Source organism: Sprattus sprattus, assembly GCF_963457725.1.
Source record: "Sprattus sprattus genome assembly, chromosome: 2".
Taxonomy (NCBI): Eukaryota; Metazoa; Chordata; class Actinopteri; order Clupeiformes; family Clupeidae; genus Sprattus; species Sprattus sprattus.
In genome coordinates this window covers 43,338,760-43,362,434 of record NC_137921.1, presented here as the reverse complement: position 1 = coordinate 43,362,434, position 23,675 = coordinate 43,338,760, and the positions used below count along the sequence as shown (strand labels likewise).

At 40.3% G+C, this 23,675-nt stretch overlaps 1 protein-coding gene across 1 annotated transcript in view; it reads right to left on the bottom strand.

The window, feature by feature from the left end:
- Positions 1 to 7,970: 7,970 nt before the first annotated feature.
- tsc22d2 (TSC22 domain family 2) overlaps positions 7,971 to 23,675 on the bottom strand; it is a 43,044-nt gene continuing 27,339 nt past the window's right edge. The window contains exons 2-3 of the mRNA XM_080832499.1: positions 10,756 to 10,807; positions 7,971 to 10,360 (exon numbers count right to left, since the gene is read on the bottom strand). Of these exons, the coding sequence (XP_080688625.1) occupies positions 10,076 to 10,360; positions 10,756 to 10,807 (337 nt within the window). The 3' untranslated portion in view covers positions 7,971 to 10,075. The remainder of the gene's footprint in view (positions 10,361 to 10,755; positions 10,808 to 23,675) is intronic.

Sequence of the window (23,675 nt, the reverse complement as noted above, 5' to 3'; positions counted from 1 at the left end):
CCTGCCTAGAGATATATGTAAATTCTTGAACGCTGAGATTAACCAGCTTGTCTCCTTGGAGCTCGGATGTAAACATTAGCTTTAGAAGAATGCATTGTTGCCATAAAACAGCGTTCTACTATTCCTGTCAGCCCTCTCTGTTGCCTATCAACAAAATCTAAACAATAGCCTGTGTTTGTGTACTCAAATTTCTGATAGCATTTCCTAAATAAAATGTTAGCTTACAAACATAACATTGGCACTCCTCTGATGCCCAAAACGTCTCTCGTAATCTCTCTTTAATGCGGTACGTTAAGTGTGATAAATGTTCAACCAACGATGGTCAGTTAATGGAAACTCCTAGATTATGACTTTCCTTCAGAGGTGAAAACAAATACACCATTTAACCTAATCGCTTCAGTCCCATAATGTAGTCCCCGATAGCTATGGAGACCGCTGGAAAATGACTCGCTGATTATCATGCCAACCCAATATGACTTCCAATGCCCATAATACAATTCAGCAGATTTTACAACAGCGTATTGGATATTTTAATCCTAACTTGTATGGTAGATATTAAAGGTACTTTCCGCGCCTGCTGAAACACTACTTGTTTAACCCACCGCTTGTTTAAAAACGACGGTAATTTTCAGACAACTTCTTGCATGCCATTACAGAAAAAGACCTAACGTTAGCCTCTTTCATCATGCATAATGCACGTTAATGAACGTAACGTTACGTTACAGTCAGCATAGCTTAGTTAAACGTATGCGTATTAAGTTTTGTTAAGAAATGTTGTGCTCCAGCGGGGCTGAGGGATTTCTACTTTACCCAGCAAAAACGTATAGTCCAAAAACTACTTGAAACTTGGAGTTGTTTAGTTCACCAATATTTATGTAATGGAGAAGTTGAGGCATCGGCACAGTCTGAAAGTTAGGCTAGGATAAAAGCAACTTTCGAATAGCTAACGGTCAGTGTAGCTAGCACGCAAGCTACTGTGCTTTCTTTGACCAAACACTAGGATAGCTTTATAACGTTATCTATCTATCAAACATTGCATTTGTTTCCTGTGTTAACATTATGGTCGATAGTAAAGGTTAACATTAACAAGCTACCTAGCTGCTGCCCAAATGTATCCCATGTTCAATGGCAACGCAACATAAAACCTGCTTAATGTTAAATATTTCAGTATCTGTTTTGTTCATACAGTAAAAAGAGGTTTGTCATAAACTGACGTTAGGGTAACGTTTTACACCAGCATGCTGTATCCGACTGTGCTTAGACAACATCTGATCTTTAATGTTAGGTAAGATATGAATTGCTAAGGGTATCGGCAAGCAATTAGATAATTGTCTATCATTCTTATCTGCCTTTACCACCTGATCAACACCTATAGTATTTCGCTGTTTGCCTGTGCTAGCTAGCTAACCACTCGCTGACGTAACGTTAGCGTACCTGCACTGGGCTTGATCGTTTTCAAAATTCTTCATGAAAAAAAAGAAAAATGACAATCGAATTATCTTCTCCCGCAATACACATTCTATTCCGTCATGCTTTGATTCTTTGTTTTGTTAGTGAGCGAAAACCGCCGTCTTGCAGAAACGCATCTGCAGTTAACAGCTGCAAAGGCCATGGACAGACCAAAGCGAAGCATAAACGGTTACCAAGGAGACACAGATGGGTGCAGATGTCGGAAACGTTTGGCTAATAGCCCTCTAATCAGTCAGTGTTGTCTCTTATTGCCTGAAAAAAATAAACAAGGAGAGAAGGCAGTTATTTACTATTTTATCTTGTGCTGCCCAGCCCATACTGTGGTCGTGTTTTTCATAATTATTCTCTTAACGAAGAGTTAAATTAAAGGCTAGTCTATGCAAATATGTAACCTATGGCAATGATTAATAGGCTGTTTTCACAAGTAGCCTTGGTAACGTAAGGCTACCGACTGTCCCTACGTTCTGGTTTAATTTCCAGTACAGCCAGAAATGTTGGAATAATGTAAACTAATAATGCATGCATGAGGTACAATATGAGACATGTGATGAACAATCAACAATTTAAAAAATATATCGTCAATCATTTCGCAGCAAACTGTAATTTTTGAAAAATATGCACACAAAAAGAGATACTTAATAGTGTGTACAATCGGCCATGTATCAGACAGAAAGGGATTGTACCTACCTATGATGACTGGTTGTGTTCCTTTTCATGAACGTGAGAAATCTTCACAATGAGCAAAGGCTGCCTTAGCAGGAAAGATGTGACGGTAGAGTTTCAGGATTGTCTATCCTAAGGATAAGCGAATGACATGATACATGGATATGTATGGATATGGTTACAATTAACATTCAGCGCAATCCTTATTGCTTATAGCTATTGCATGCAGAATGTTCTGTGGTCAGTTGTAAAATGTTCTCCATAACAGGTTTTCAGTCAGTAGCCTAATCCCAACTGTGTTAAACAGACAACTTTCTCTCATTTAGTGTCCGTGTCCTACACTAGATGGCGACAGCAAACTACGCTCAACAAATACAAACTTGCTATGAAAGTGAAGGTTGTCATAGCAATGTTGGTTGAGTCTGACGCTGACTGCAAACCGAATACTCAGTGGATACTTGAAGGGTTACTTTCTTCAGCAGCTGAGCAAACAGCTGAATGTCTATGTGGGTCAGAGAGGTTTCCTATGGCCTGAGCTCTATGAGGTAGGCCATATAACTGGATAGGCCCATATAACTGGATAGCCCATAATTGGCCTTTTTTCTGGTTTGATATAAAATGAGGCAGAAGTATGGATAAATATCTATCACACCATCTTTATGTTGGTGGATAGTTATGCAATTCATAGATATGAGGCATTTCACAGTCATAGCAGAGACTGAAATCAGGATAGGTCATTATACATGCAATATTCCTATTTCCAAAACATGTGTTTTAGTGCAGGGGGTTTCTCTGCAGGGGACATCTTAGCAATACTAAATTAAATGAATGGGACTATATGAGTTACTAGATCATATTTAGCTTTCCTGTGATTTACCTCAAATCTGCTATGGCTATCTGGAGGTTATGATTGAAAATATTTGAATTAACGGAACTCTATTTATTCTTACCTCCTGAATCAAATGGAATGTTTTAATGAAAGTTATTCTCCTTAATTTTTGTGTCGTTTGCATAAATAGTTAAATAACTATCTTAGCATAAATAATTACTGATGGAGGTAATTATGGGGCCGTTTGTTTACTGAGGGGTCCCTGTTCACTCCCCCCCCCTCTCTCTCACACACACACACACACACACACACACACACCACTTGAACCATATGTTAATGTCCAACATAAGCCCCCAACACACACACACACACACACACACACACACACACACACACACAAGCACGGACACTTTCCCTTTCTCTAATTCCCCATTCTCTCTCACATACACATGAACACACACACGCACACACACAGACACAAACATACAAACACTCTTATCAGGGGACTGATGACTGACTGCATTCCTCATCTGTGGGGGGCCTCTCACCACTGCCCACCCCAAGCTCCCTCCCTCCCCAAATAATCCTGTGTTGTTCTGAAACACACACTCCTCATGTCCACCCACTCACCAAAATCCCCCACCCAACCCGTCCAGATGCAGCTCCTCTCGCTAGGGCCTAACACAAGACTAAGCCCTGACGTCTCCTAGCTGAGAAATACTGTAATAAAGAAACAGAATTGAAAGGTTCACATAACTAGTCACAGCAGTCCCCTAACCAATGTGTGTGTGTGTGTGTGTGTGTGTGTGTGTGTGTGTGTGTGTGTGTGAATTTAACGCTTGAAACAAAGGACCTGGTGCATGAATTTTATTTATGAACGTGAGTGTGTTTGTAGGTATTTTTGATAGCTCATACTGCCTTCCACATCAAGTTTTCAAATTCTTGTGCAGTGATAACGTGTTGCACACGGCTATGTTCCACTCTGTTGCTCTGTTCTTATTAACTGAACGAAATAGTCCCAACTGCCCTACACAGAATGTCCACATGGTGGTGGATGTACTTGTGTGTGTCTGATAATGTGTCTCTATGTGAGTAGTACATTACTTTATGTAAAATACACAAAATTACATCAAGTACAAGTTAGTGAGAAGAAACCTGGGAAAGGTTTTAAAATACTGTTTTTAATTTATATGTTTGACAAAAACATCCCCATTAACATGTATTTACTTTTTTGTTGGTACTGCATTCTTTATTTACTTTGTTAAAAAACTATACATCAAGCAATGCCCATATAATATTACAATATTTGTTACATTATCCTTATTTAAGTCAGGTATATCAAAAATATAAATGTGTTATTTCAAACATACTGGTACAACACGGTTTACATGTGGGAAACAATTAACGAAAAGTTAACAAAATATTTGTTGATAATTACAGTTGACCATTTTACCAAAAGATTTGTCTTGCTTTTTTCGAAAAGAACTTGGCCTGTCTGTCTGTATGAAGACAACCTATGACCCAATTACAGTATTGCACAATGACAGCGTCATGCAGAGAATGTGGAGTGGATGTAAAAGCCCAAGCCAGGGCCAGGATATGAGTCATGAGATGAGTGGTTCCAGCCAAAACAGATACAAGCTGGGAGCACGATCCATTAACTGCTGCATCACAAGGGTCTACCTAACTATGGAATGGAACTGATGTATTGCAAAATTATTTTGATTGCTCTTTTCACATGGCATATTGTGAGCATTATTTCAAGCCCCATCGACCACATTTGAACAAGCTGAAGAAAAAAAGAGAATGTTATTTAATATGGCATAACAATAAATAAAATCAGCAATATGGTCAGAATATGGTCAGAAGGGCAAGCTGCTGTTGAGATCATCAGTGTTCTGAACATTATCATACCCATATACAGTGCATTTGGAAAGATTCAGTCATCTTAAAATGGATTTAACTTTTTCTCATCAACTTACACACAATAATACAATGCCAATGCAAAAACAAGTTTTTGGAGTTTTTTGTTATTTTATAAAAAATAAAAGATTTCAGTATTCAAAACATTAACTTACTACGTGCTTTGAGCAACTTTGGCTGCAATGACAGCCTCTAGCCTTCATGGGAATGATCCTACAAACATGACACACTTTCTTTTGGAAGTTTTCCCGAAGACACTCCTGTGTTTTCTTGGCGGTTTGCTTTGGTTTGTTGTCTTGGTAAAATGCAAAATTTCGCCCCAGCCTGAGGCACTCTGGTTTTCACTCAAAGATGCTCTTTCATTTCCATCTATCGTCCTTCATCCCTCTTTCCCTCTATCATGACTCGTCTCCCAATCCCTATGGCAGAAAAACATCCCCACAGCATGATGCAAACACCACCGTGTTTAACTATAGGGAAGGTATTAATGAGGTGATGCTCAGTGCCTGGTACTCATTTTAAGATGAGTCTAAAACATAACGGAATGTGGAAACTTGAAAGGGTCTGAAACCCTTCTGAATGCACTGTGTGTCTACTGACCAAGGTTGAAATTCTTCATTCAAAGGCCAGGAGATAAAACTATCACTTTCCGGTAGATAGAAGATGATAAAGTGTAGCCATTTTATGTTTGTTTTCTATCCCTGGCTGTACAATGTAGAGGAGTCTTCAAAATCATAAAAATTTAAAGTAGCATATAAAGCCTAGTCTCAAAACAGATAATGACATTTAATAGAAAGTCAGGAAAAACTATTGTTGATCTTTTATCTGACTTTTCTGTTTGTTCAAAATGTTTTGAAACTTAGTTAAGGCTTTTTTAAGACGCAGAACCGTAAGCACGTAATTTACACAAGGGACTTGTTTTAGACAAGTTTTGATTTACGGTTCTTTAAGGTTCCTAAGGTTCCCTAAGGACTGTGCGTGTTGCAAAGCAAATCAACGCCAGAACTGTAGGTTTTATTTTGAGTGAAGTAAGCGTATTTATTGCAGAAGGACAAAGGAAAACAACTTACCGGAGCATGAAAGTGTAGTGGGCGAAAGGCTTGATGTTATGAATACATGTGTTACACAAAATACAAAGGTTGGCAATTCAGTACCAGTGGCGAAAAAGACAGATCACATGATGCAGAAGTTCGTTTATTGACACATCTTTTAATGACGGCCAAAACGATGTGTTTATGAGTTACATTATTCAAAGATGAGAGGTTAACGGCTAGAGAATCGCCAGGTATACCTCCTCATCATGAGTGTAGCCTATGTTGTCAGCGCTTGTAAATACAACGGTGTTCATATCAAACTCGCGGGTGCAATTGATTGATTCACGTCAATATGAACTCAATGAATGATATCACCATGACTCACAAGTGGTGGAAAATGAATATGAAAGTATTTGTTCGGTGAATTAGCACATTCTCTCCAAACAATCTCGGGTGAGAATGGGATATTCTCTCCATAAATTTGCGGTTATTTGAGCGTCCTTATAAGTGTTTAAAGAGGGTTTGTAAAGGAGTTCATGTCTTCGGACCTCTTCTGTTATGTTTGTTCATAATCCACAAGAAAAGGCTTGTGAGACGGTCTGCAGGGTATTCATGATTAAAAAACGGAAACGTGAGACTCTGTGAAAGCCAGCCAATCACCGGAGGCCGGAGTGTCTTTGTCGGATAGTCAGAAATTTTGGGCGACGCACTTAAGCACGTAAGGGGGGGTATTTTACTGCGCAAGGGGCTCTTGTGTATCTTACGTGCTTACGCGTTGCGTCTAAAACGGAGCATATATCACCTTTTACATTACATGATAAAATTGTACTTATTATAGTTTGTAAATTTAAAATGTAGTAAGGTTAAGAACTCTGATCAAATAAAATAAATAAAGTGTTTTACTGATAAAATATTTAAGTTTAACTGATTGATGAAACAAATTGAAAATCTTTAACTCTTCACTTCTAACGAAGTTTTGTCTTCTCAGGAAGTCTTGTATGAGAATATCCCATTCTCACCCGCGTTGTAGAAAATGTGTTAAAGAAAAGCTATGCAACAGCTGAAGGGCATCTGCTTTTAAATTAAAAACAGGTAATAGGTTTGTTTTAGAAAAAAAAAAACCTGGGAAAAACACACATAAATACAGTGTGTAGTGTCCTCAGAGGACCTTAAAGCCTGAGGATCGTCACGTTGTCACTCTCTCAAGCTGTTTTAACGATGAGATTCTGATTCTTTTTCAGTGACTCACGCAACTGGTGCATTCTAACAGAAAGACTGTGAACATGAAGCTGCTTGTATAATAGCGAGTAAGATGATAAAACGGATACCTGTTCAAGCAAGCCTGTTTTGACACATGGAAACTGGGCCATTCGTGCATCACGTGCAAAACCATGGATATCATTCAATATTTAATTCAAACACGTGTGTAAAAGAGTGGATTTTATTGCATGACTAACATGGCTAAATCAATGTGGTAATCTCCACAGGTCGGGGGATGCTGTGGTGTTTATTGTAAACCTCTTGAACATTGCTCAGATTTGACTGTTTGCTCATTGAAAAGTTAACCACTTCACCAAGGGCGTGGTTCAGACATGACATGGCCAAACTCGTCACCGACCAGTTATTCATCTGTGCTATGATACTATGGTAAGCCACTGATTGCCCTAAGGCAAAATTCACTTGAAATCAGATGCCGTGCATGATGTTGGATTCAGCAGAGCCCTGATATTACAAAACTTCCTGAGAAGACAAAACTTCGTTCTTCCTTAGAAGTTTATGAATATTTCCAAATATTGATACTCGGCACAATCCACTCACTTAAGACTCAGAGCATTGCTCGATTTTTTAGTCATAGTAAAAACAACAATATGGTTGTCAAACATTTAAGTCATTTTCCTTTTCTTGGAAATGTGAGTGTAACCCATTTCTTTAAAAAAAGTTTCCCTCTTGATTCACTGAAGAAATCCGTTCAAAACACAGTAAACAAGCAGGCTACCTGCATGTGAATGTTTCAAAAGGGAAGAAAAAAAACACAAAGCATTTGGCATGATCAGGTTGTTCTGAATAGAACAGTAATTTATTTTTGATGGAGAAAAAAAAAAAAAAGTCAGAAATAGCACATTACAAGGGTATTTCTTTTTTTTTTTTAAAGATCTCTCAAAGGCTCAGTGATCAAGTTCATACAATACAATTTGCTTGTTTACTACAATTCCTTCAGACAAAAACAGAACGCCAGTGGAGAATGGAAACAAAGATCTGGTAGAGGAGACAAGACTGTACAGGTAAACCATATGCGTTTGGTATGGATTCGTTCTGAGCTACAAACTATGAACCAGGTTGTGTACAAAAGCAATAGTACAAGAGGCACAGAAAACATTTAGAAAACACAGGACATACCATATGCTCCTCACAGATCTGGCGGTTTCAAATGGGATTGCTTAAAAAAAAAATAAACATACAACTGCTCATCTTTTGTGGGTGTTTTTTTATTTTGGTTTTCAATTGGTATCGTTTTAAGAGTTTCAGTACTCAAGGTACACAGTTTTGAATCTAAATGCGTGCATTTGCCAGACACATTAGAATTTGCCAAACCAATTTTTTTTATTCTGCATATGAAGTATATCACTCAACATTGACAATATGATGGCTCACTTCATTTTTGTACTAGCAGATTTGAAATACCTCCAAGCAAATACTCCAGCAAAACACCATCTATAATACCCCTCCACCTCTCTAAACATCACCACTTGCTCCATCCTTTCCAAGATGACAGTTCACAGACTACTATGTTACAATAAAGAGTGCTGAGTACAAACATGAGGTAAGAAAGTGGTTGGATTATAAATCATGCAGAACATGCTAAACAGACCCTCCAAAACAAAATTGATGAAGGTTTATTTATAAAAAAAAATAAAAAAAAAAAAAAAAAAACATAAGTGTGCATTAAAAAAAAAAAATAGACTTACACAGCTTTGCTTCTTTGGTTACAAACAGGTTGTTGAACAATTTCACAGCTTTCTGCCCCCAACTCCCAAAATAAACTATGCGCCTTTTGAATTCTCAACTAGTCTGGGGATGTATGGCAATCACCTCACCATTCTCAAAGAAAAACAAATGAACAAGTTTCTTCATCAAAATATCTCACCATAGATTTGTTAAAATTTGTCATTTCAAAAGAATTGGTGTCACCTGTACAAACTTGCTATGCTCTTAATACTTTACTCTTTACAAATGTACATTCATTGTAGACTTTACCTACCATTTGTTAGCAATGCCAGTTATATAATTGCCATTAGTGTTGAGTTATCATAGGGATTTCTATGGTCTTTATGGAGTCTAATTTATGTGGTAGAACATTCAAATGTGTGATTTGAAATTTCATAAACCAAGATTTGTCTTCAACATTAAACCATCTGTGGCATTGTTCATTTATGTTATGAAAATAGCAGCCCAGTAATAAATAAAACAGCAAAACAGTAAAATCTGAACTTGTCTTTACCTGTCATTAACATGTTGAATAATAAAGTCAGGAAACAGATAAATGGGGGGGGGGGGGGGGGGGGAACGACACACGACTGAATGCACAGTTCTTGCAACATAAAAACAGGATTTTTAAAATCAAAATGTTAAAAACAAGGCTGACCATCCAACCCGAGACACCCCACTTTCCTAAATGAAGAATTCATTCTCCCTCAGAAATGTCCAATTACCTGTCAAACTCATTTCACAGAACCAACGCCACCAAACCCCCTAAACAGGTCTCGCTGCAGCTGGAAGAGGCCTTCAGAGGCCTTCTCCCCAGAGCCGCCTCCTGCCACCCATCCAGCCTTCCACCCTTCTCTGGGCTCCACACGCCCTCCTCACCCCTATGAGGCCCCTGGGCCAGCCCCTGCTGTGGATGCTGCGGATGCTTGGTAAGCGGCCAGAGAACAGGAAAGCGCTCACATGATGATTGTCTAGTACTGGGAAGGCCACACGACACAGCACACTGAAGCATGGCTCTTCACAAGTTAAAAGACGTTGGTGGCAAAAAAAACAAACAAGGCTGATTTTTTTTTCTCTCTTCTTGACAAGAAAAACTGCAAAGATGTTTGCTCTTTTTGTGATTCTTAAATGTTTCTTCAGATCCCGTGCTGGGAGACACAGAGAAAGCACTTCAGGCAGAGGAAACATTGTGGGGTTGGGGAGGGGGAGCTGTGGGTTCGGCACTGGTGAGGGGGTGCTGCTGGGGCTGATAAGGCTGCTGAGGGGGCGACGTGCTGCCCGTGGGAGGACTGATCTGGACCGGGAGTTGAGAGAGCTGATCGCTGTTGGCCAAAGACTTGAGCACGGCGTTCTCTCGTTCGAGCACAGAGTTCCTCTCATACAGCTCTTTAATCTGTTCCTTCAGGACCTCCACCTCCTCACGTACAGCATACATTAGATGGCTTTTTACCAGATCCTAAGAGACAGATAAAAGTACAAACATGTAAGAATACAAAATATGCCTACAGGCCAGTGATGGCCAGATTTAAACATTACTTCCATACAAGTGAACAGCTTTAAATAGTATAACACTGATCAAAACTTTACTCAAACATGGTCAGTTCTGTCAGTTAAACTACTTCAGATATGTTTTAAAGTTGTATTTAATTTCACTTCAGTTCAGCTATTGCTACTAATGTTTAACAACAAGAATGTTCAAATTAGTATTTTACAGTGTCGCCATGGTTATGGAATGGACTTGATCTTGATATACAGTCTCACTCCCCCCCTCCTGTCCACTGCACAATGAGAGCTACTCTGCATGCCGTTTTAAGAAGGAATACAAGCTAGACTGAAAAACGCCACACTCACCATTGCCTGCTCGATTTTATTATCAATGGCTACAACACTGGCTCCAGATGCACTGCAAAGAAACAGAAAAAAATGTTAGGGGATCCATTCCAATCTAGTGAGTGCTTCCTGGTAAAGAAAAGAAAGTGATTAAAGCAGACTCAATTTCGAACAGGTTCAAGCTAGTGAAATTATGGCATCAGATCAAGGAATCACTTCTTAGAAATCCTTTTAGCCACCTACATGGCCTCATCTGATCATATTCAGTAAACAGTTTTTCGCAGTCTTCTAATCGGAGCAATAATCGTACTACGACATAGTCTGCACCTATACTGTCCTGGGATTAGATCTGTAGTTTACACGTCAACAATCACGGTGGCGCTGCAGTCGTAAAGGGCGGGGTGTGAAAGCGGATACCCCCTTAATGTCCACGCGCAAACACAGGCAATCAAAAAAAACATTATTTCCCGGAAGACCACATTAGCTGGCAACACAATGGCACGTCTCAATAGGTAAAACAAAGCCAGCTGCAGAGTGCACAGGCCCCACGTGACAAGGTTTGGCGTGTGGTTTTTAGGCACCCCGTTACCATTTCTGTCAAGAGTGTACCGTTTCCCAAAGTTTGTGACGTTCAGAGCAGTAGTCTCCAGACCGTTGACGTAAGCTTTTAACTCTAACACTTCCAGACAGAAATTGTTAAGGAGTTTAAGAGTAAAACATACACGAACTCAGACTTTCTGCATCAACAAAAAGTTCACGATAAGCAACAAGTCGACACAAATCAACCCACACAACCGTTATATTAAACAATTCTGCTCTGGTTTGGCACAGATTAGATTGCATTCTGTTTTACAGGGTACACGCTGTGCTAACACGACAGAACATAGCCTACCCTTCGCTGGAAGACCGCAGACATTAAGGTTACACATAAAAGTACACAGACTTACTTAGTTCTGCTCAAAAACGGCCACCGCTGCTGAAATGTCTCTGTTGGGATGCTATAATCTATCAATGTATCAATTCAATCCCATGCGCCCTCCGAGCTGCGTCACTTCTGATGAACAAAGAGTCCGCCCCGCAATGCATTACTACACCGCGAGCAGGCGCTCCAGTGGACCCAATGAGCAGGCGGTCAGGTAGACACCACTGGCGTCTCTCTGGTAGTGCATGTTGCAGCCGAGCCTACGTTGCAAGTTTATAGTGTTGGTAAAATGCACAAGGCTCCATGTAATTGTTCCACCTGAACCACTTGCGTTATTTCTTCTAGATGATCCGATTTATCATAATTCAACAACATAGTATATTACTAGAACGTAGATGTTCTATAAACAACATTTAATTACACAGTAACAACAAGTTGGTCAATATCGCACCAACGTGGTCAGCAACACAAAAGTCATCACTACAAATATACAACACGAACATATCCAACTCATATATATTGGATATGTTCATGTATACGTGTGTGTGGTAAGCTGCACAAACGTCCCATACGTGCAGTTCAGCATGGCAATGCAAACTGTACACGCGCCTCGACAGTGAACCCTCGGTCCATCTTAACACAACGGCGTTTCTGGCGAAAACTAAGCATGATCTACATAAAGTACATAATAACATATCCGCTCCCGTGGACTATACAAACGGCCAATTCACCTTATTCCCCCATCTACCACACCCGGACAGATTCCGTCGGAACGACTTAAACCTATAGGTTACATTGCTTGTATTCCAACATTGCGACGGATTCTCGGTACCATACACTTAATTACCACCTGGCAAACCTGACAATATGCTTTTACTCCAACACCTGTGTTCCACCATATAATCAATGTTCCAAAATGCCAAACCCAAGAGGTGATATTTTTACCTGCTGCATCGCGCTCGGTAGCACATCAGTGGCCGCGAATACGTTGGCGATGAACCAGGTGAGTAGGGAAGACTGTAACTTATTTGGCACCTCATGTCGAATGTTGTATGAATCACTTTCTCCCTCAAAACCCAGAGAAACACTTGCAAGCATCCACAATCAGACTGACTTCCTATGAACCTCTGCACTTTTAAAGAGTCCAGGAGGGAGGACGCAGCTTATTAGGGGGAGGAGTTGCGCCACGGCTCCGTTTGGCGACGTGAGTTATCTGCCTCGCTCCATCTTTACTTATCTAAGCATATCAAAAGTTCCCCTTTGTGTTATTCCTCAACCCCTAACAAAAAAAAAACATATTTGACGCACTACGCATATCAAGGAGTGACACGTTTCTCATACATGGTCAAGAACCAACAGCCTAATCGAAACGATTGTCTTAGAAGCCTTCATTTTATGGTCATACATGAAACATTTGTGTTGTGTCTACTTCACAGTATACAACTTCAAACTGACAGCCTCTTTAGGTCAGGAAAGATTACGTTTTTCCTTGGGTGTATAACAGTCTGTGTGTAAGCATTAAATAAAAGGTTGCTCCATTGGTCAACTCAAAAAACTGCAATAGGTTTTATTGCTAACTTTCCCTCACTCTCTGGTTGCCACATTTCCCCAGTGTTGCTAATGACCAACTTTCTATGAGATCTTTGATTAGGTGGATGCCTTGGCTATTGTCCTGGGTGTTTTGTGTTTTTTGCTGGGAGGGGAGCAAATTCTGCATGTGCCTGGCAAGGCAGCTGACATAATTCCTCCCAATCCCCTCTGCTATCTCTGGATTGCCATCTAATTGTTTATCCAAACAGTTAGCGGAAAAGACATTCTTGGCTCTGAACACTGATTAGCATGGAAGAGACAAGAGCAGAGATAGCAGCTCACCAGCTAGTCCTGGAATGTGTTTATCAATGCCGGAGCCGTGACAACATTGTCAACATTAAATTTTAATTCATGACGGTGTGTTTGTCTTGGAGACTCATGCAAAACGGTGTCCCCCTGAAAGCCCCCCAAAACAATGCAGTCGGTACATGTTCTTCTAAAAGGCAAATGGACTGCTTATGTAAGGACAACTCGCTGTGTGTCACCACCAACAAAGCCTTGCTGGACCAAAACATGTCAAGCATTGACCCTGTAACAAGACACATACACGTGCAGCAAAGAATGCGGAGACTATCATATCACATGTTTTTTTAAACACCAACCCAAAATCTGTTCTTGATTAAGACCAACACATACACAGTTTATTTTTCCAAAACAAAAAGTACAAACAGGGGGAGCTTTGAAACAAAAAAGACCAGGTCTAATCTGAATCATCCCTTTCTACTTGTTGTTACCAAGTCCTGATCTTCCAAAAGGCTTAGCCGGCTGTCGATCACATTCATGTGCAAATGCATAAGCAAGGCTCTTCTTTATGCCAATGACGCAATCCAATTATCTCAATGGGCTCATCAGCCTCCTTGATGAACATGTGTCAGAGGTCAGCTGGGTTGCTGATCTTTCATGGCACTACCAAATGGGTATGCACTGTTGCTTAAAAAGGAAAAAAAAAAAAAAAACCCTCTTCTCCCCAGGTTATGCTAGAAATGGTCTTCAGTCTAACTGGTGAGGAGGGACATTTGTTCACTTCTCAAACTGCAGGTTATTTAAGGCTATGCTTGCTGAATGTGGTCTGAGGGATGACAGTAGTCGCGTATGTGGCCAAGGATGGGGCCGTAATGATAGCCTCTTGCCTGGAATTCTGAGAAATGTGGGGGCACATGGAAGCACACGTTCCAATGCTAACCCTAGAACTATGGGGCCACAGCCAGGTGACCTGGTACCAGGACATCTCACTCTCTCTCACACACACACACACACACACACACACACACACACACACACACCAGATGAATCATGCTGCGTTCGCTCTAGGGACAATTCCACAAATAACCAAACATTTAATCACCAACGTATTCTCAAGACATCAAAGCAATTCACAATTCAATTCACAAACTCCCTGATTTCTTGAGTAAAGCTGTACCAGTGCCAAACCACACATGAAGCTGTTGATTTTTTGTGAGATCCCCCCCCCCCCTCTTCTAACAAAACCTGAAAAGGATGGGATGACAGAGGAGGGTTGGGCCAAGCATGTGGGCTGCAGTAGAAGCTGCTGGCCTCAGATGCCCTGCTGCTCTGGAAGCTCGAGTTCTCCTTCCAGCCTTTAAATCAGAGTCATGGGTAGGGAGACCTTTATCCGCTCCAGTCCGTTGCTGTAAACAGAACTAGAGGTTTCGTAAATACGGACGGAGCGCTAATTTGCTCGCGCGCTTTGCTCTTGTTGCATAATCCTTCATGGACAGCTGGGCTTGGGCACAGGTGGGGAGGCCGGGGCAGGAATGGACATCCCGTGGCTGGTCAGATCGCCTGAGGCCAGACAGGGTAGAGCTCCTGAGGGGTGTTTTGATATGAATAGAACACAGGCCTTGTTTCTTTGATAAACAATAGTAGACACACACGCTTGCAAACACCATTTGCTGTTATGGGTAACAGTAGGATGGGGGACTGGGTGTGTGGTTGAGTATGTGGGTAGGGGTGGCACATCACCCTTGCGTGGCTGAAGCGGCTTAGAGCTTGGACACCTTTAAATTACTTGAGCACATTATCCAGAAGGAACATTAACCTACAGCTCACAGGGTAATACTAGGTTCAAAACATCGCCTGAATGCAATTTGACTATAACATTCCTTACACGGAGATAGCCGAATTTCTAGGAACAGCAATACCAGCATGAATGGTTATTTTTATAAGATTAACCTTACGACAAGAACATTTGATTGCACAAGGTCCAACTTTGAACACACGCAGCCAAGAAGTCTAAATTGAGTTATCACAAGCTGATGATTTCTACGGTCTGCTTTCTTTCTCAATGCAGAATGCCTTAATCCTGATAAATGTACTTTCCTACAAGTCCACAAAAACTTTGCTAGATAAATAAGAGGACTGGTTTTAGTGGAGAATACAGCCCCATCTGGTGGAGCACTGGGTCTTTAAAAAGGCAGCTGACTGCTTCAAGGGCAACACTCAACTATCCCAGCTGGACAGGCCTTTGTATTTTGAATTGTCTGGTTTTGGGAGAAAAAATAACAAACAAAAAACAACATTTGCTGACCAAGTGCTATCCCAAATGTGTAGCCCAAAATTTGCAATCACTGGTGAAGTAGGTCTATACACTGAAAAAATAAATAGATAATTTGAGGTTTCGGATCTCTCTCCTCTTCCGTGTCTTGCGTTCTTCATCCTTGCCCAGTAAAAGGTCAAGTTTTTTTTTTGTAAGTGAACCACGTGACCACCCACCCCCCTCCTGTCAAGAAAAGCAGAGGTCTCTTGCATAACCTGTTGGCAATCAAGAGTAAATCTACCCTCTCTGACATCCCCAATACATTTCTTGGCCTAGGTACTTACAAGAGGCTTTCTGTATTTAGCAAGGGGCTGATGTGCTGCAGGAGCTGCTGTTTAACCCAAATTTCAAAGGTAGTCTGCCCTTTCCGTGGCCCTTCCCATATGGTAGAGTGAAGGTGTTTGCACCATAGCAGAAAGTGGCTGCTAGGGACAACTAGCTTTCTAATACTAGGCTGGCGTGTGAGAGTCTGACACCTTTTGAAAGGTTACTGAGGTGTGGGCAGTTAGGTGAAATACAGGAACAGGAAACAGTTTATGGAGTCAGCATCTAAAAAACGGATTGCCCAATTTGGTACCCCAAATAGTTTTATATCTTACTGCTTTCATTGGCTTTGCAATTGCATTCCTTTTAATTATATTATATATATGATTTCATAACAGTAGTTACTAAAAGCCTATATAAGATACTCAATCAGGAAAACTTTTTCGGGAGTTTGAAAACACAATTTGGTAGAATAATTTCTGAAATGTTAACTTTTGACCCTGAAGGTGGACATTGAGTAATGTCGGACCTTAATTGTGGCATTTAATTAGAGGCTGGCTTTTAAAACCCCTCACCAGTTACCCCACACCATACTGCATCACGCTAGCAATGCCCTGCACATGTACAACTAATGGCAACCCACCCCCCCCCCCCCCCCCTCAACAGCAAATCACTGAGCCACAGAAACTAGTCTGGAGAAAATGACTGACCCCTCACTAAATGGGAACTTACTCAGGTACATTTAGCAGACACTTAAATCTTTCCCCTTCTTTATGACCCATAATCATGAAATCTTTTATTTGGGCGACAGGGTTGTAAAAACCACTGGCTCTGGTCCTCTTTACAGCCAGCGTAAAGAGGACCAGGTCTTTTTTCCTTCCAGTCTCCACGATAGGCTCCCTTCAGCCAGACATCGCTGTAGCCTTCCTGGAATGTTTACAGAGAGGCTCAACATGGTCGTGTCCAATTAAACTATCAAAAATGAACTCATCCTTGGGTAGATGATGCCAGAAAGAACCACTATCTAGGGAGATCAGGCACATTAGGCCACTGGCCTCATGGCACCCCTGTAGGGCCAATGATCAACTTGACTAAACAAGTCCCCCCCTCACCTCACAAAGTCAGGGATATGCAAAACTTCTTTCAAAGAAAACCAGGCAAGTGACTCACAGCCTGCCAGGCATATTGTGAGTTTTTTTTATAATAACAAACTCATGGTTAAACGCAAAACTGCTTCAGTTCAAATTAAAAAACAGCTTTTAAGATGTCTTTACAAGACTTAAGCTGAAAACTCATACCATTAAGATTACTACCGTGACTTTCCCTCAGGGGAATGCAGTGGTGAACAAACAGTAAATCCGTTGCAAGCCAAGAGGGTGTGGGCAAGGTTTGGGAAGCTATTTAAAAACGTTTTTTTTTTAATAAATAAAAAAAAAAGCGGAGAAAGGCATTTTCAGATAAGGAACTTTGACCTCACAGGGTCCCAGGGACGAGCCCTTGTGCACGTCTCCTGAGGATCTGAGGGGTGCCACACATTGAAAAGTGTCTTGGATAAGAAAGGTGAAGGGGTGACATAAGGACTCTATTTAAAAAGTATTTAGGATTAAACAGAGAAGGGCTACCACTCTGGATGTCTGGATCTGAATTTTCACACATCCATGATTGGCATGTTGGGCTTGCATTTACAATTCAATAGTGCACTATACATGTACAAGTCTATGGTGTTACATGCATCACGGACTCAGTAGCCATTTTATTACACAGAGAGCTTGAAAGACAGGCAGTTAAAGTATTTTGTTTACCTTTGAGGGTTGGGTGTTTGCACAATCCTGAAGTAGCTGAGGTCTACCATTTTAATGTGCAAGTTCAGAGTTATTAAACTTCCATCTGCCACATTGACTGTGTACTGTCCCTTACCAAAGACTATAACTGACTGACTCATATCTATGTTATAACATTTTGTTTTTAGCCAAATGTCAACAACCAGACACGTACCATTTTGTTATATACTTGTAACATATATTTATATACTTGTCATTTATTTGTAAACCAAAAGCATTACTGGCATAATGGATTATACGGCGCTTATAACTTTTGAGGAAGTTTGTTTTAAAATAAGACACAAATATGAATATTTGTCAATATGAACCGTCTACCCCCATTAAGAGGTTGAAATACCTGTTCCTTGTATTGAAAATAGTTGTTTTTTCTTGTTCTGTCGAAATTATTCTCTGATAACTGATAGTTCAGTATTTATGTAGTATTAAAATAAATTAAACCACCAAAAGAGGTAATAGTAGCTTCCCAAAAAAGACTGGCGGGGCACAAAACAAAATAAGAACAAAATCCGACATGACACTAGGCAACAATTCTAATAGTCTTACATGTAAACAAGTGCTGGCATAAAACGGAAAGCTCAAGTAAAATATCACACGCACACAATTCATAAATTTGCGTATGGCAAGCTACTCATCCAATACTAACCAGATCAAACAAGCAAGCCTTTCGGAAAGGCTTTCATCTCACCCCACTGATTCATAAAGAGGCAGTAAATCATAACTTCCCAACCAATCACACCACATCAGAGCCAACAAAAACACACTTCTGTACATGCACCCATTCCATTAATCAAGCCACTGTATGCACCACAATGTGAGTCTCGTCACACCATCAAAGATGACACAAAATGTTAATTAAAAAAATAACAACTTGTGTTGTAATTATAAGGCAGATGAAAAGATGGGCTGTACGGTACATGGACATTTCAAACAGTGTTGTTAACGTTGTTAGGAATCAGAATCCTTTAGTAGACCAGTGGTTTGAGTCTCCTCAACCAAATTAAAAGAAAATTGCAGATGTCTATCCATAGTCAACCTTCATTTGTGTTACTCTGTACCCAACTGAAGTCTTAAGTGAAACAGGACTCAGGAGATGGCAATGGAGGGGCCAGTTAAGGTGAACCACCTCGCAGCTCATAAAACTGGGTCCCGACTTGGGTCTTCACAGAGCTTACAAAAACGATGCAAGGTTTCTCAGGTTTCTTCCACAATTTCATACGTCAGATTTGCTATTTATGGACCTCAACTCTGGCATCAGCCCACAGAACTTATACTGGTCCAAGCTGGCAGCAGGAAACCTGAGTGCCTGTGTCTTATGATCAGCAGATTACCGCATCTAAAATGTCAACAACCTTGAAAAAAAAAAAAAAATCTCTGCTACTGTCTTAGTGAGAGAGAACCATGATGGCATGCTTCACACCATTCCCATCGCACTTAACATCAATATATTCAAAAAGGCAAAACACAGACAGAGCCATACCTATCACCCAAAGGCTTTGCCTCCCGCAACTTGCTAGTTGGGAAGGCTTGGAAGAAAGCCGTAGATGGATTCCTGTTTGACAGTGGGGAATCAGACATGAGGAAAGAATTACCAGAACAGAAAGGAAGTCAGGAGAAAAATGTCAGAAGAAAAACAAAATTACAAAAAAGGCGGGGAAAAAAACATAGACTGGATAGGACATACAGAAAGTGTGCACCAATGCATTATAAGCCAGGTCTGTTGCAAAAGATATTTTAGCAGAAGACTTTTTTTATTTACCAAAAAGGTTAGTCAGATCGAAGATTTTCTAAATACCTGCAACCTTTATGAGTATCATAATACAAAACTTAAATCTCATTTTGGGTTGAAGTATTCATGTTAAAAAGTGGATTATGTTTTAAATTTGGCTTGGCTGTTACTATCCTGTCATCTTAAAGGGGTTATATAAACGTGTCAGAAAAAGTTTGGAAATTTGTGTTTGGTTGATTATTTCTCATTGTTTGTAATTATAATTGGCATTGTATTTTATATAGTTGGAAAGCCTGTTTATTTACCTTTACAATGATGTCCAATTTGTTACGATCATGCATTTGTTAGATGAGCAGCCAAGCTGATTCTGTGGGTAGTGCTCAAGTCAAATTCTCTATTCTCCTGTTGGTAATAACTCTTGTTTTGAGTTGTTTGGTGGATTGGATGATTGTTCCATGTTACTGATCGAGAGTTCAAACAAGACATATTGGCAATTGTACACTTTATTAATTTAATACACCGTCAGGGAGAGAATGGAATGGCCTGCTATGAGTCCAGACCTCAACCCAAGTTAACACTTGTGGGATGAGCTTGGGCGTGATGTTCGTGTGACCAACACCAATCAACAGGAGAATACACTGTTAAGCATTGGCAGAAAATGTTGGCACATTTCACTTGGGCGCTACCCACATAATCAGCTGTGCTGCTTATCCCAAAAAATACATGATCCTTACAAGTTGGACATCATTGAAAAGGTAAATAAACAGGCTTTTCAACAATATAAAATACAATGCGAATTAACATTGTAACAATATATAAATAATCGTCCAAACACAAGTTTCCAAACTTTTTTGGACGAGTTTATATGACTAACTGTTGGCTAGTGAGCTACAGGATTTCATAACTGCCAGCCCAAGCTGATTGGGTGCAGTATTACTACATTTGTACACACCTACCTCCTGTCCCCAAAAAGTTTGGCCAAGATGGGAGGCTGAAGGCTACATCTAGTATGAAAACATTTATATGATTTAAAAACATCTAGGCTACGATTACTGTCAACATCATTTGATATTGATATGTTACATTAAGTTAGTCAAGGCAAACAGACCCCTTTAGGTCTTCAATTAAACACACAATTTTTTGAGCTAGCTGATAGCCTAACCATTAAATGTTAACCATCAGGCTTACTACTGAACCGATACCAACTATGGGACAGCCAAGCCTACTTGGGTCCGTTCATAAATTCAATCCAGCACTCTGAACAATTTCAAAGTGATTTTGACATTTCATCAAAAAGGTAATTTCTTCGTTGGTATTTCTGGTTAACTTTTTAAATATTTTTAGCAAAGGTCACAGCGATTTCTCCATTTACTCTCAAGTTGTTTTGTGTTAAAAGTAAAATGTTTCAGGTTTAATGAGCAAAAGTAAAGTGACAGGTATGACAGTGCCACAGGCTGCTACTACTACCTCACTGTTACGCATTCTTACAGCACGTTTCACAGCACGTTGTATCATTTTAGTGCATGTGCATTTTTGCTGCAGGTGTATTAGTCACATGTTTAAAAAAATGGTCTGCAACTGCCTCCATGCCGCATTTACTTGGACACTTCAAGTGAAAAAACATAGCATTTCTGGGGGCCAAATAACTTTTACAGAAAACTGGCATCACTCATTACAAAGGAATTCAGACTAGATGCAGTTCTCCTACACATAGTGGGACATTAGAGCAAATTGGGCCATGTGCATATGTTTCAACTACAGAGAACTTGTTCTTCAAAGTTGATAGACACTTGCTCGATTATGGGAAAAATCATAATCACGATTATTTTGGTCAATATTGAAATCACGATTATTCAAACGATTAATTCTGAGTTTGAAAACATGATGCATTTATTTACTGAGAACTTTGAAATTTCCATTAAAAATTGTATTTGTTGTGTACACGGTATATGCGTCGGAATGCGTTGAACCGTCAAGGTTGACGGATCCCCATTGAAAGTGAATGATAGGTAGCTCAGTCACCTCGTAAATCCTCTCAGACATATTTTTGAGTTACAATAATGAGGGTTTGACATTGTGCAGTGCTTATTTCTCGGTAACTTTATAAAAATACAAGGTAAAAACAACCAACTTTTAGGTGCAAATGAGACCATCTACGGAGTTGTCACCCATCTTTAGTTTTTTTTGCTTCGCTGAGACGTGACCATAATCGTGACCTGATTGGCTAGAGCCTGTGCTGTCATGAACATCTGTCAACGGTCGATGCTGCTGATTGGCAGCTCACTGGCATGTCCCGCCTCCGGCTAGTGGCATATAACTTTGTGATGTCACACGCCAGTTTAAGATTTAACTCCCTCTCGCCGCGTTGAATGCTTTTGGAGGAAAGACTGAATTACGGAAATGAATCGTTTCAAGTCAATTATATGAGTTTGGAGATCGTTTGGCCCAAAAATTGATATCGCGATCAAAATTCGATTAATTGCACAGCCCTAGGCCTTTATAAAAGAAACCATCAACAGTGCAGCTTCTCTTGGCATGGTTGACAAACAGACAGCTTATTGGTTAGCAGAGCAACAGCTTCGCTCAATGCCTCCTCAAGCAGAAGTGTCTGAATCAGAGAACAGTGTACATCTTTCTAACAGGTAGGCAAAAAAAAAAAACACACATGAAATGGCTAACGGTGAGCTAAGAGACGGGCCCAGAGGGACCATCTGGCATCATGTTCCTCCAGCAGAGGGCCCTGATGCTGGCACAGTATGGCTGACCCACAGGTTGGTATGTGTGGTTGAAGCACAGGTGAGGAGTTGGAGGGGTCAATTGAAGTCAGTTGTTTAATGTGCATTCAGGACATTGCTGCATTTTGAAAAACCAGGAGAGTGATCAGACAAGGGCTGGGCTAGGCTAGAGGGGAAGAGGCAAGAGGAACACAGGGGGCATGCAGAGAAAGACTGGGCCATCCATTCAGTCCAAGACCCAGGGAGTCAGCTCAGCGCCTTTCTTTGAGGAGTAACTGAGAAATGGGCCAATGTGAATGTTGAGTTTAACTTACCACAAACTTATTTTCTACATATTTTCTTGACCAAGGTGTTAAGATAAATGAGGAGCAGGACAGATATTTTCATCATCTGGTTGACATCAACAGAATATGAGACAATGAGGAGTAACTGAGAAGTAGGCCAACGTGAATGTTGAGTTTAACCTACCACAAACTAATTCTCTACATATTTTCTTGACCAAGGTGTTAGCAAGATAAATGAGTAGGACGGATATTCGTCATCTGGTTGTCATCAATAGAATATGAGACTAACATAGATTGAACGACATATGCACATACAAGGAATCCCTTTATTAAACAATGATTTATAAAGGAGCAAAAGACCAGGATGAAATGTAATGCCGATTTAGCAGTAAAATGTCTTAACATGCAATAGACAGAGAAGTTGATAGACACTTTTCCAATTTCATACAATACAAGTTTACAATACAATAACTCAAAAGATTAGTGTCCGCCAACATATTTAACCACTGCGTGACTGTCTCCAATTGTTGTCTTTCTAGACATTAGTCATCTATGACCCCATCGAAAACATGTGCTTGGAATTTTTTACTTATGGAGGTGTGCAAGGCTTACAGTCAGTGGCGGTGCGTCAATACAAGGCGCTGGGGCGCCGCCCACCCTACAATTTTGAGATGAAAAAAAAAAAAAAAAAAGAAATGTCATAAAACATTATACATCAAATAATTTTATAAGAAATGTACCGTTTTAAAGCGTTAAATGTGTGCCGGAGACCGTAAGCCCCTGTCAAAAAACACTTAAATATGACCAAATATAATATATTGCCATTCGTTATCATTGAGAGAGAAGCCACTCCTCCCTGTGGGCGCCGACCAAGTGGAAGTCTATCCCCCCATTCCAAAGGTCTTAAAATGCCTCCTTCCTTCCTTCCTTCCTTCCTTCCTTCCTATCAAGAGAGCAAGGAGTGTCCCATTGCTCTTAAACCTTCATAGGGCCAATAGTTTTCCGCGAAAACGGAAAACGGA